The sequence below is a fragment of the Rhopalosiphum padi genome, chromosome 2 (genome assembly GCF_020882245.1).
Source record: "Rhopalosiphum padi isolate XX-2018 chromosome 2, ASM2088224v1, whole genome shotgun sequence".
NCBI lineage: Eukaryota > Metazoa > Arthropoda > Insecta > Hemiptera > Aphididae > Rhopalosiphum > Rhopalosiphum padi.
This window is the reverse complement of record NC_083598.1, coordinates 92109555-92123672: the sequence shown is the minus strand read 5'-3', so window position 1 is coordinate 92123672 and position 14118 is coordinate 92109555. Positions and strand designations below refer to the sequence as shown.

General features: G+C 27.6%; 1 protein-coding gene across 1 annotated transcript; it reads right to left on the bottom strand.

The window, feature by feature from the left end:
• Positions 1–2265: 2265 nt before the first annotated feature.
• LOC132919885 (syndecan) lies at positions 2266–11625 on the bottom strand. Its single transcript, XM_060981794.1, has 4 exons — positions 10820–11625; positions 6858–7295; positions 4098–4302; positions 2266–4012 (listed from the first exon to the last, which is right to left on the bottom strand). Exons 1-4 carry the CDS (start codon positions 10871–10873, stop codon positions 3843–3845), a joined length of 867 nt encoding a protein of 288 aa, XP_060837777.1. The 5' UTR covers positions 10874–11625; the 3' UTR covers positions 2266–3842.
• Between the last annotated feature and the right edge of the window lie 2493 nt (positions 11626–14118).

Here is a 14118-nt window from a genome sequence, read left to right as displayed (position 1 = left end):
TGTTTATTATTCTGTATACTTGACGGAGAGATCTGATTTCCATTCAACATAGCACGTATAATCTATGTTTAAAATAAGACTAATGTTGATGTATTGTGTGTATATATATATATATATGTAATTAATATTCGTATAATATAAGTCAATAATACGTGTATTATTGGGGTATTAGTATAGTTGGTCGAACTTAAATCGATTTACGTGTAAGACTACACAAATATATTAGGTTTAAAATACGTAAATTGTACATTTTTGGATTTTAAATGAATATATATACTACATACTATACTAGTATAGTAGTATAAATAAAATAATATAACATATTCATCCTCAGTAATAATAAATAGATACTGTATTAAGTTACTAATAACTTTTTTTTGTTTTTAACAAGCTACCTAATACCTATAATATTTAAGTATGCATTGTATACAATATTATTGATAAAAATATAACACTAATTAATAATTAATATAGTTATACTAATGATTCTGTTGTAAGTTTTTAATGTATAATAAAATGTATCTTTTTTTTATTTGATTATTCACAAATCTCTGTAATGACTATAATATTTTAGTCATCCTCACTATTTTAATTTAAAATTATATTTTACAAATGGTATCATATTATAATTTATATCTTGCTATTACAGGTTGATATTGATTTTCAGTGCCTTTATAAGGGAGCTTCAAATATATGTTTGATAAAATGATAACTTTAAAATCAAAACTAATTAAAGGTGTGCAAGTGGGTATCGCTCTGCTGTATAGTAGAGATAGCCGATAGGGAGGAGGTTACTATAATAGATGTGTTAAATTTGAATGCAATGACAGGTATCATTGTATACGAAAAACGATTCTGAACGGAGATGATTTGTCAGTCTAGTACAATGGTGAAATAGAAATAGAAATGGTGAGGTGTTGTTTAAAAAGGTTTCAACATGAAAGCTATTTAAAAACATTAAAGATACATAATATAAACATAAATATGGAAAATGGTGATAAACGATTACCGATTGGGTAAGAAAATCACTAATGAGGGTAACATTGCTAACATGTAGGTACTCATGAGCGTAACTTGGAAATTTATTAGGGAGAGGGGGCAAATATATAGTTACATATCAATATATTATTGATTATTATAATATTACTTACCTACTCCAAATTTATTCTAGGGGGGAAATTCCCACCCCTTAGCTTACGCATATTACTTTGTGTTCAGTATTAATAACAATAGTAATATTTTCAAACAAATATAACTGTTAAGAATTTAAAATAATCAGGTTTATGTTAAAAAAAAATTGTAATAATAATATGTATATAAGTAACTGTATATGTTTCGGGTTTCTAATAATTATAACTAAGTATTGAATTAAAACCAATAGTATATACCTAGTCAATTTAAATATGTGTATGTCATAGGCATATAGTCAAAGAATTTAATTATAATGCAATTTCATTATCCGCCTAGACATTTAGTTAAATTGACAAGTACTTAAAATAATTTCACATGTATGATGATACAATAAAAAAATTAACTTTTCATTTTATTTAAAGTTCATGTTTTTATATGACGAAGGGGAAAACTCGAGAAAAATAATACAAAAAAAGAGATGATTAAAAAATATTATTCATAACTAATTAATACTGAAAAATTTCAACGGACAATCAGTGGTATTTCTTTAACAAAATAAATGAAAACAAAAAAGTTATACAATTTAACAAGATAAAATGTAAGGATTTATCTATTGTTACAATTGGAAAAAATAAATAAAAATATTGGTACATTTATGGATACTATCAATTTCACAAATAAAATAGTTTTGTTTATTGCCAATTTAAGGATTTTATGAGTATAATAGACCTTAAGTAACTTCAAGTTAAAATTATGAAAGATTTCGAAGTAAATGAAAGCATTAAAAACAGTTAAATAGTGTAATGCCTAAAAATAATACAATTTTTTTTTTATGATAACAGTTGTTTTAATTTATCTACATTTGAGTTGCCGAGAGAAGATTATTCAAACTAATTTTGCATATTTGACATAAATAAAGGTACATACTACATAAATTATACTATTGGAATTATTTTCAAAGGAGCCAAGATAAAAAAATAATATTACATTATTATTAGATGTGAATAAGGAAGATACAAGTATTTTTTTCTTGGTGGAGGGAGTGGGGTATATACATTTAAAAAAACATTTAGGTTTACAAAGACCCAAGTCTTGTAAGTAAAAATGTAAACATAAAAAAAATCAAATAAAAACTTCTTACGAATAATCATCGAGTATAATAATATATAGTGTATATTATGTTTACATAAAATGGTATAAACAAGTAAAAATAATACTCTTGTACAGAGCTTGACGATGTTGAACATTATTGCAAAACGCTCAATACTTAAAACAAATGATGTTATAAAACTTAATCAAATACATAAATAATAAAATTGTTATGAGTAGGTTAAATAAATAAAAAATTCACAGTAATATTATACTTAGTTTTTTCAATAATAAACGATAGTAATACATATTAATTAACCGAGTTAAAAGAAGATGTTTTGCTATCTTTTTTTTTTATATTATCTCTAGGCAGCATAAGTTTATATTGTTTTACCAGTACAATTATATATGTACAAAAAACGCAATAAGGAAAAGTATATTCATTATCAATTAGTTCCATTTTAGACTAAATAAATATAATTATTATAAAATAAAAAATATTGGAAAACTATAAATAAAAACTAATGATAATAATAATAAAAATAATAATAAAAATTTGTTATGCCTAAATATTATGTACAAAGTGTTCAAATTGAAAAACACTTTAAAATATATGAATAGAAGGGGGAGGCCCAACAAAAAAATGGCACATAATTAAGTTGGCTAAGGTTCTACATTGTTTTAGTCTTTAAATTAAAAACTATACAATTTTTATTATCTTCAATTTATTCTTCTTTATATTGGTCTTTTAGTTTAATGAACCATTATAATTCCACTTAATACTGCCTAATATTTATACTTAACAAAAATTAATTTCAACAAATAATAGTATAATTTAATTTAAATTGATTTGCAATTATCAGTACATTTTAATTAATAATATAAAGCAGGCCAGACCAAACCGGTTATTATGATTTTAAATCAATTGGCATTTTATGATCTTAATTTCGTTCTCTATATTTAAGAATCTATAAAAATTAAAAACGGAAGCCACCTTAAGAGGTTGTCCATACAATCATTATGAACATGATATGATTCAAAAGAACTTCAAAGTCACCAGTTTGGTATAGATCCAGCTAATTAATATTAACATTTTATATATATTTAACATTAAAAGGGGATTACGGAAGACAAATAGGAATAGTGCAACCAAGTTAAGATGACCTGGCGGCTCCACTTATCGATCGCCTGGTTATATCCGTTTTGGTCAGACTCATTAACATGAGATATCTGACTGGTTAGGGTGGTTGACGAGTTTAAATAATCTCCTCTTTTATGTGTGGTTGGTCATCTTAATTTAGTTGCACTATATATGACAATAATAATCTGACTAATTCAAAATATAAGAAAAAAAAATGATGTACAATTTTTTAAGGAAAGTAATGGTAGATTAAAATAAAATTTTTGTGTTTTAAAAGGTCCATAATTTATAATGAAACTCTATTTATCATTTATATATATATATATATATATATATATATATAAATTTATGTTTGACTAGAAGTCATATAGCTGCCTTTGGAATAGTTGAATTGTCTTACGGAGAAGGAGGTGATAAAACAATATTATTATAACGTATACTATGTTCATAGGCTCAAGTAAAAACCAATTTATGAATGTACTCATGCATAAAATTCACGATGTGAAGATTTTAAGTATGGGTTTGTGGCTGGTGAACGTTTGGTTTCTTCTAAAGGATAAGAACCCTCGTCCTTTTTACGCATCCGGTATACAATGAACATAACCACTAGAATCGCACATAACAATCCCACGACGGCACCTCCAATAACAGCTGAAACATGCATAATGTTAGATGATTACAATTAAGAGATATGTTATGATCATTATCACAACCAATGTTGTTTTTTTATTATTACCTGCAAGTATGCCAGGTTGTGCGAAAAATGAAGATGTTCGCTCAGGATGGCTGTTTGGACTTATATAGACTCCATTACTGCTAGAATGTTCATCAATAGCATTGGAAGGAGGGGGTGGAAGAGTAGACGTAGATGTAGTCTGAGGTACTACAGGCATACTAGGTACACTAGGTGCCAAATTGACATCATTAATGTTTTGTTTAGGCTAAAATAAAGATATGAATATGAATCAAATATTAACGTTTTCTTAATTGTTATCTTAATTGTTTTATTTCTATAGACCTTTCTTAAATACATATTTTAAATAAAAACTTATATAATTTTAACTACACAAATCCATAATTACTGTTTGAACCTATTTTTAGTCATACAAATGATAAATATATTGTAAATTGCATGTGTGATATAAATTTAAAAAAAAATATTTTTAAATAAATACTGTAGAAGAGAAATTAACTAATAATAGTGAATCATACAAACAAAATTTTGCATGTCACATAAATATATAATTTGTATGGTAATTAACACATATTTTTATATCTATTTAATAGTACTATTATAGACCATGTCAATGTTATATTAAATAGTATTGATATAATGTTGATCATTATTAAAAGCAAAAATAATTTGTAAGCTACATATGGAATTAAATGAGTCATCAACCCTCAGTTTCTATTAAAAAAACATATATAAAAATAAATTATATTTATACACAGTGAATACAGTTGTTTGTAATCACTAACAACTGAACAAATATGATACATATTAATATAAAAGGTTTAAAATAATTCATTGTCAAGATATTATAATATTCTTCTTCAAATCTCAATAAAAAAAAAAAAAAAAAAAAAAAAAAAAAAATAGTTCATCAAAATGAGTAACTATTTCTACCTAAAAATGTTGCCTATGTTACAAATTATTTTTACCATGTTCATATACACCTAATAGTTACTACTGATATTAATACTTATAATGTTGCAAAAGGTTTGTAGAAGTTTTCAAAGGTATAATAAATGCAAATTTGTGCATATTTGTCATATTGTTTTAATATATCACTTGTAAGAAGTGTAGTCACCAAGATATAAAGAACAATAAATTGCAGTGTCAGTTGAAATAAAGAAAAACTTGCTAACATAGTAATAGTATTTTGCTGCCCTCAAAAAAAAAAAAAAGATTTCAGATTAGCGATGCAAAATTAGAAGAAATATGCAATTCATCAGGTGAGTTTAACATGCAATATATTAATACTAAAAGTTCCCAATGGTTTTATAGAGCTAAGCATTGTAGAGGTAAAAATAATATAACTACTCGTACATGTGGTAATAAAACTTCCCAGAAATTCATATCAACCAAAATGCTACATACAACAATAAGTTATAACAATAACAAATATATATGATTCACATTCATAGAACATAATATTCACTGTTTAATTAAACAACTAAATCATAAATGCCTTTCAAAATATTTTATGAAGCATTTTTAAACAAAATGCAACTGCTTCCAAAACATTTAAAACTGTTTGACATCTTCTTGATTTAATAATTGACTATAATAAATATGAACATGGATTTTTGTAAATTTTTTTTTTATATATTTTATCATAATGTATAAATAAACAATAGTTAAATCATTTTTCTATAACATTATACCTATAACATTTCTAATATCCATCAAAGAAATGTCATCTAAATGGCAAGTTTTCACTCTATATCCTAATCAAACAATAGTCTACTAACTAAATAAATATATTAATAAACTTATAAATGTGAGTATAACATTATCTTAATACTACTGTACCTCGTAATGAACATAAATAAAATGGATAATTTTATCATTTTAATAGTATCTTTTTTTAGATTAATACAATATGAATTACATAGTATTATAGTAACTATAACAAACTATAATACATTTATGCATTTATAAATTAAATTACTGGAATAAATTGAAGGATACTCAGTCTTTATTTATTAATTGCTAGTTAGTGCATATTCCAATTTAAACATACTTTAATACAATTATTTTTATGTTATTACTAAGGAACAACTAAAGAAAATCATGAAAAGCTATGGAAAAGAGATGTAATCATATTATAGATCATATTAGTAGATAAACAAGGAAATTGACTTATCATAAGTTTAAAATAGTTCCTAGAATGGTTTATAAAAAATTAAAAGCAGAAGGGCAGAAAAGGTATCATTTAAAAATAGGTTCAAACCATATAAAAATATAAATTTCAATTTTTATCATTTATCGATTATTTTGGGTATTAAAATATTTTTTAATTTATAATTAATTAAAATATAATTTGAACTAGCATCTATTAGATATATTAATTTGTATATATTTAACAGAGCACCTTCATATTATTTAATAACCTATAATTGATCCATTAATTTATAAAGATAAGAATCAACCTAAATAATTTGTATATGGTGTATATATTTTAATAAATACATAAACAGTATTTTTTTAAATATAATTAATAAAATATTATTTAGTGAAAAGTAGAAAAAATAACATTAGTACAGAAAAATGAAAAATGTTTCTACCATCAAAACAACACAATTTCGGCAAATTTAGAAAATTGAAACCAATTTTTATAAAACATATATATACTTCTTATATGTTACTTAAATGGTACAAATGTAACAGATAGAAGTCCCAAGATGTCTATGGACAGATTTTATAGGAACAATGAAAGTACATGATTACGAAGACTGAAGATAAATAAAACATTAAGTTATACAAATGTACCTGTTCAGGGAAAATAGATTCTTCATCGTGGCTCTTAACTGTGGTAGTCGTAGTTGATATAGTAGATACAGGAGTAAACATCTTATGTGGATTTTCTGTATCAAAATCTTCGTTATCATCATCATCTTCATCATCACCATCATCCATATCTTCATCATCTTCTTCAGAATCAACTCCTGCTTTACCTTTGCTCTTACCACCAACTTGAGCGTCTTCATCATCAGGTCCATAGCCAGACCCACTAGATTCCATATCTTCGGCCCCTGTTCCCTTTGATGGTGGACCCATACCACTACCTTCTTCACCTAGCATCATATCATCAGGATCTAATTTATCGGTATCACCATCATCAGATTCATCATCGATAAATAATTCCTCCTTCAATGGTTTTGAAGGTTTAAGAGTAGATGAAATATTTTTATTAGATTCTGCAAGCACCTAAAAAATAATAATATATTTTTGTTACTTTCTTAATTAATAATGATTATAAATCATTTTGAAAATAAATATGGTAAATGGGTTATGCATTATGACCCCGCCACCAGTCAAAATCAATTACTCACAATTTATTTCCCTACCAAGCAACTTTTATTGTTTGATACTACTGTTGCATATCACCAGGGTTATATAAATGTATAAAAGTATAGCAAAATCAAAATTTATCAAGATTGTTACCTTAACGATTTTTTTTTAATGATATTTTATATAATTTGACAAATAAAACTTTAAGGTATGGTTGTTAAGTTTTTCTTATTACATAGTAATATATGCGAAAAGCACATAAGTGATACACAAAGAAAATCTCCATTTATAATAAAAATTAGAATGAATCATTGAAACATGTCAATCAATGAAAACATTAAATATTATTTGGATAAATTAAGATAAGAAGAAAAGGTTATTTGTCTATGGTAGTGGTACGTGAAAATGTTGATACTGTTTAGGTGGTTTACGGATATAAAAAGGTTGAGAACTGTTGGTTTAATACATCATGAATTCATGAACTATAATATATTATATTATTTTATATCACATTTATTTTCTACTATTCATAATAACATAAGAGCTTTTCAGTTTTTATTAGCTAATAGCCATTTGAGTTAATTATAAAAGATATAGATATATGTAGGTACAGGGTATTTCGTGAGGATCTGAAGAACTATAAATATAGTATGTTTTAATTTATTTTTATGTTTTGTTAAAAAAGTTAAAAAATATATTTTTTTATTTATTTTCAAAAAAATTTAAGATAGCCATTTTGTAGAGTTCATTCTTCTGAAAATATTGATGTTTCAACAATTTAATTTAATTTATCCCGATTTTTAATATTTTTCTAGTTACGAAAAAAAAACTGCGAGTTATTTAGTATGATAGTGGTGTCATTGTATCAAACATGTAGCTTGCGTGCACGAACGGCCGGCAAACGCTTTTTCTCGAAACTAGAAAAAAATATTAAAAATCAGGAGATTAATGAAATTATTATGTTAAAACGTCATTATTTTCAGAAAAAGAACTCCAAAAAATGACTGAAAAATTATTTTAAATAATAAAATAAAAAATATTTTTTTAAACTTTTTTACCAAAACATTAATAAATAAATAAAAAATAAATTTAAATTGGATACATAAATTAAAACGAAATATTTGTAGTTCTTATTAAAAGCCCAGAATTATGATTTCTTCATTATATCAGGAGATATCGCAATAGGTAAATCTTCACAGGACACCCTATATAGGAGAATTTATGCATCCAAAACTAACATTATTTACTTATCACATTACAAGTGATTTCTACTTGATACATTTTATATTTTATTAAGTACATTTATTTGAATTCTAAGTACCTATAAATAATCTATAGAATTTTTTTTATTTTATTTATGTATTTTTTTAATTTACTTTTAGTAATATAACAATAAGCAATAAACTAACAGTCTATTTAATACAATTACAGTAATTATTAAAATTACATATACTTTAACTAAGCACATATTAAATTAGTGTTGGCCTAAGGGGATGGGGATGGAGGACATAGTGGCCATGCCCCCTAGACGTTTTGGTATCATAAGTCATAATGCATTGTTATGTACCTTAAGGGCATGAGCGGGTTAAAAGTAAAAAGTAAAATGTTATCAAGAAAAATACCCACCACTGTATTACATTTATAGAAATTCAAAAAAATCAAAAAGTATAACAAATCTACTTGTTATTATTAACACATTTATTTAAATATTGCAACAATCGAGAATTTAACACCAGTAAGGTAATGGTTAAGTTTCAAAATAATTTTTCTTAAAGTTTGGAATATAAAATAGAGTATTGTATCTATAATACAACTTTCAGCTTAATAAAAATATTTTTAAAAAAGAAACAAAAATTGAACTGTTAATTATGTAAATATTTCACAAATAAAAAGTCATATTAAACAATTGAGATTTATTTAAAAATCACAAATTATATTATCAAAGAGGTTGGCTTATTAAAATGATAATTAAAAAATAATAGAACTAATAAATGTAAATTTTTAAGAACTTTGATACAGTATAATATGTAGGTACATAAACACAGTAAAATATTCATAATAGGAAAGTACTCTTGCTAAAAATAAAGTAAATATAATGAATTTGTAGTTTAATATTTTAAATAAGTATAATTTGTTTTAAAGCTTTAACTAAACTAATCATATAATTGTACATTGATTAATTAAAGTTATTTCCAACAATTATAATAGGTACAGTATCTGTCTATTATCGGAAAAATTATGGAATTTAAGATCCAATTATTTTAAATGAATAATAATATGAATAACAAATATTGATAACAAAAAATATAAAATAAGTTACAAAGTTGGTAGGTATTTATCAAGAATTCAAAACAACTTTTATTTCACAAATACCAGAATACGTATTACATTAAATAATTTAACCAGTTAAGCCATTAATACACACAATTATTCTCTTTGTGACTGCTTACCTACTTAACTATAACAGTTTACAATACCAGACATAAGTACGTTTAATTACTTTATCAAGTTTCAGAAAAATGTGTAGGTAATATTACCAGATTACCTACTTTAGATAAATGTACATTCTACATATGAACGCAAAAGTTTGAAAACAAGAGATTTAACTATTAAATGTAAAGAATATGTTCTGCAACTATAATGACTTATGCTTCAACTATCAACAACAAATGTTATTTAATAAATTAATAAATGTCATTAGTAACATGTTTAAATACGTAACTAAATTGATAGATCAAAGATAGAACCTAGTTATTTCTTTTTGATAGTGGTACCTTTGATTAATTAACATATTTTTGCCAATAACAAATTATACGTAGGTATATAATTGAAATTATTGATGATTAGGTACATAAAAATGTATTCTACAAATAGGAAGAATATAACTTTTTATGAGGATAAAAGGTCAAACAGATGGTTATTGTATAATGAAAATAATGAGAAGCATAGTATGCATATTAATATTAATTGAAAATATTTATGTAATAGTATTGGATAGGACTACTGTAGACATATACGTGGGCACTTAAAATGAACCAGACATCAATTATTACTTATTCGATTAACGCTCAATCGTTGACCTTCGGCAACAGTAAATCGCCAAACATAACTAAACTGTACATACCTATACTATGACTACCTATACTAATAACTACTTATTTTTTAAGAAAGCAACAATGTCCTATGAGTAACAAGAACAACAAGATTGATGCAATAACATTCACCAGGAAGGTATTATTGTACACCTGCAGACAACGCAATCCAACAACAAACCCCAGTTTGGTAGGCATAATTATGGACTGTACATTAAACTGACAGTACTCTTCGAAGAGTGGCAACGAGAACGACAACCGACTGATATGAAAACCTACCAGGTCGGTCCACGACTGCTACCACTGGAACTATCCACGGACACGCCGGCAATAGGAACTTGTACTTACATTGTGCACGAGAAAAACGCAGACGACCGCCAGGCAAATGATTTTCGGTCCCATGGCGGCAGAGTACGGCGGCTGTGTCGATGGTAATCAGTGGCGGCAGTTCAGTGGTGATGGTTCTGTGCTGGTCGACAGCGGGCGTATATGACCGAGAACGGTTTCCCTACGGTACGACGGGAAACGACGGAAATGGTGATGAGGCAGCGGCAATGTTGATGCGCGCGGATCGCGTTGTTATTATCATGGACGCGACTGATGTTTGGCCGCACCGTGTGTGCACTGCACTGTGCGCGCGTACGGGGTGGTGTCGTTCCAATACGCGGGTGCATGCGACGACAAACGACTAAAACAAAGGAGCGCGGGTGTACCGGACACGACAAACGTACGAACGAACAAACAAACAAACAAATTCGACGACGACGACGACGGTGATGGTTCGCACAAGTATTTTGACGTTCAACGGAATCGGAATGTCAATCTTAATCAATGAACGGGGAGAGGTGGGTTGAGTGTGTTTTTTCTTCTTTTTTCTCTCTTTTTTTTTTTATACTCTATTCCCCGCCTACTCCCCACCCACCGGTAACGTCGCGACGTATAATGCACACGCTGCACGCGCGCGCACACGTTGCTCTCTCTCCGTCGCACACCCACACGCACCCACTCGGAGGCACGGTCGCTCACTCTATCCGACGCGGCCACGCCGGGGCTGTACGGCGGCACCAGCAGCAGCTGCGGCCCGCGGTCGGCAGTCGGCACCACCAGAAAGCCGTAATGACGATTTTTCCAGCACACCGTTCGCCGCTTACCGCTTAGCAGGCAGTTGTACACTCACGTTCGAGTCGTTCCGAGCACCGGTGAGCGGCAGCTGCAGTGGTCGTAGATGATAAAAGAATACTGCCCATACCACCATTGTTTCCAGTGGTCGGCAAACGCGCATCGACACTCGCCGCCACCACCACGCCCTTGGTAGTTTGCTATATTATTATGGAGTCACGTCTGCCGTTGCGAACCCCTGCAGGTGTTCGATGGAACAGTACAATATAATGTTAAACGCGACGACAGAGCGCATATAAATATATTAATAACAATAATATTAGAATATATTATAAATTTATAACGTCATACAGTACACATTGTGTGCGCGTAAACAGTAAACACACACGTGCGACCTTTTTCTCATTCCCCACCCTTCGTATCCACACACTCACAAACCGCATCGTTTACAATTAATTTTCGTTGCTCAATGCTACTCGTGGCAGTATTAAATTTTTATCAATTAATATTTTATTTTTGAAGCGAAATAATTCGGTCTAAATAATTGTGTAAGTACACTACGCGAATCTGATCAAAATATTATTCAATACTGCGTATATGGAGCAACTACACTACGGTGGTGTACTGGTGTTCTAAACTTTCAAGTTTCAGGCATATGACTTTAATGATAATATATAGTATAATATACCATATACACTAATTACACTATACAGCCATTTATGGACACATATTATAAACAATAGTACTAGAAAATTCCTAAACATCCGAACTGACCGAACTCAAATCTGATTTTTTTTTTTTTTAGTTTTCAGTACAATACTATAGTTACACAATTACAGACAATATTATTCAACAATTACATAATTTACTTAACTAAACACAAATATACAGATGTTTACAACAATACCTACCGTATACTGAATTTTATTCTGCAGTTTTTTAATTTTACTATATACCTATGTTCAAAGATAATATTAATATTGTTGCTTTGTGTTTTGAAATTGTTTATATTGGTTCGGTAATAAAATGCATTATAGTTCAATAGTATTAATTGTATTTCCAGCTATACTGACATTGACAAACTACTATTGTATATTTATATTTATATGTACCTATCGACTTGTGGATAATGTGGCACTGTGGCCGTGTTGACAATTTTTATTCCCTAGCACATAATTCAGATGGGAATATACTATAAACTAAATGATTAAGCGTACCTATTATAATCTGAATACCTACTCGAATAACGAAAAACTCAAGGTTGGGAAAGATCATAGAACTAAGGAAGGTCGTTTCAGACGGTTAAACGAAATACAAATGATTTAATAAAGTTTATTCAAAACAGTTGAGAATTCTCAAAATTATATAATCGTATTGTATATTATACAATATTATAAGCACAAACGACGCATGCAGCGTAATCTGTAAGCCACTGACATGTCGCATGACATCATGTATGCAGACGCCGTTAACGTCCTACCTTCTTAGATACTTTAAGCCTATGTTAACTGTTAAGTAATTAAGTTGTTAATTTCTATCCAGACTATTTGTGTTAGAGGTATATGGATGGTTTGTCACATAATAGTTTTAACTATGGAATTGTATGTATATATAATAAAAAAATTAAATTAGAACGGCCAAGAAATTATTTATTTATTTACATCCCAAAATAGATAACTTACAAATCAAATATATACATTATTACATTATAAAATACAAGTTTAAACAGATGTATACAAATTATGTATATTATTATTTATTATATTAATTAAATAAAAAATAGAAATTACAAGTCATTATTTGTAGGACGCATCATAATTCATAACAGATTGGTCGGTTACAGAAATCGTTTATGGTGCAGTGCTCACTGCTCAATGAAGAAACTAGAAAGAATAATGTATCAGGAATAGCAATAATGTGTTCTAAAACTAACATGATTAAGATGATGACCTAAGAATAAGATTACACAGAAACAACCACTCTATGTCTCTATAGCTAGTTCGCAATAACTCATCTATTTGCTTGGAATTGAAAATCTGGTATATTGAATAGGTAATGAACTAATATTAAATTAATTTTCAAACTTAATAGTATTTTCTTTCTATTAAAATGTAACTAAAATACTAAATAGTAAATAATGTTTTAAAAATCATTAAAAATTATTATAATCGATTTACGTCGGGGATGAAATATCCTAGAACTTAGAAGAATACAAAAATATCGAACACGCACATATTATATATATACAAAATCTACTCACAAAATTTGTCTTTTTAAAATATTCTATTCTCTTGCAATTTTATAATTTTATATTTGAGCATTGAGTTAATTTTATTTAAAAATATAGTTATATTATTTTGATTTTAAAATATTAGTGTTTATTTATAAAAGCATTTTTCTAAATTTTTAAATTTGGATATTTTTTCCTTGAATATTTTGACCTAGATTCCATATTAGTATATTATTATTTAATGCAAAGACGTGGCTACAAACCATACTATATTCTATATTATACTGGACGTGGATTT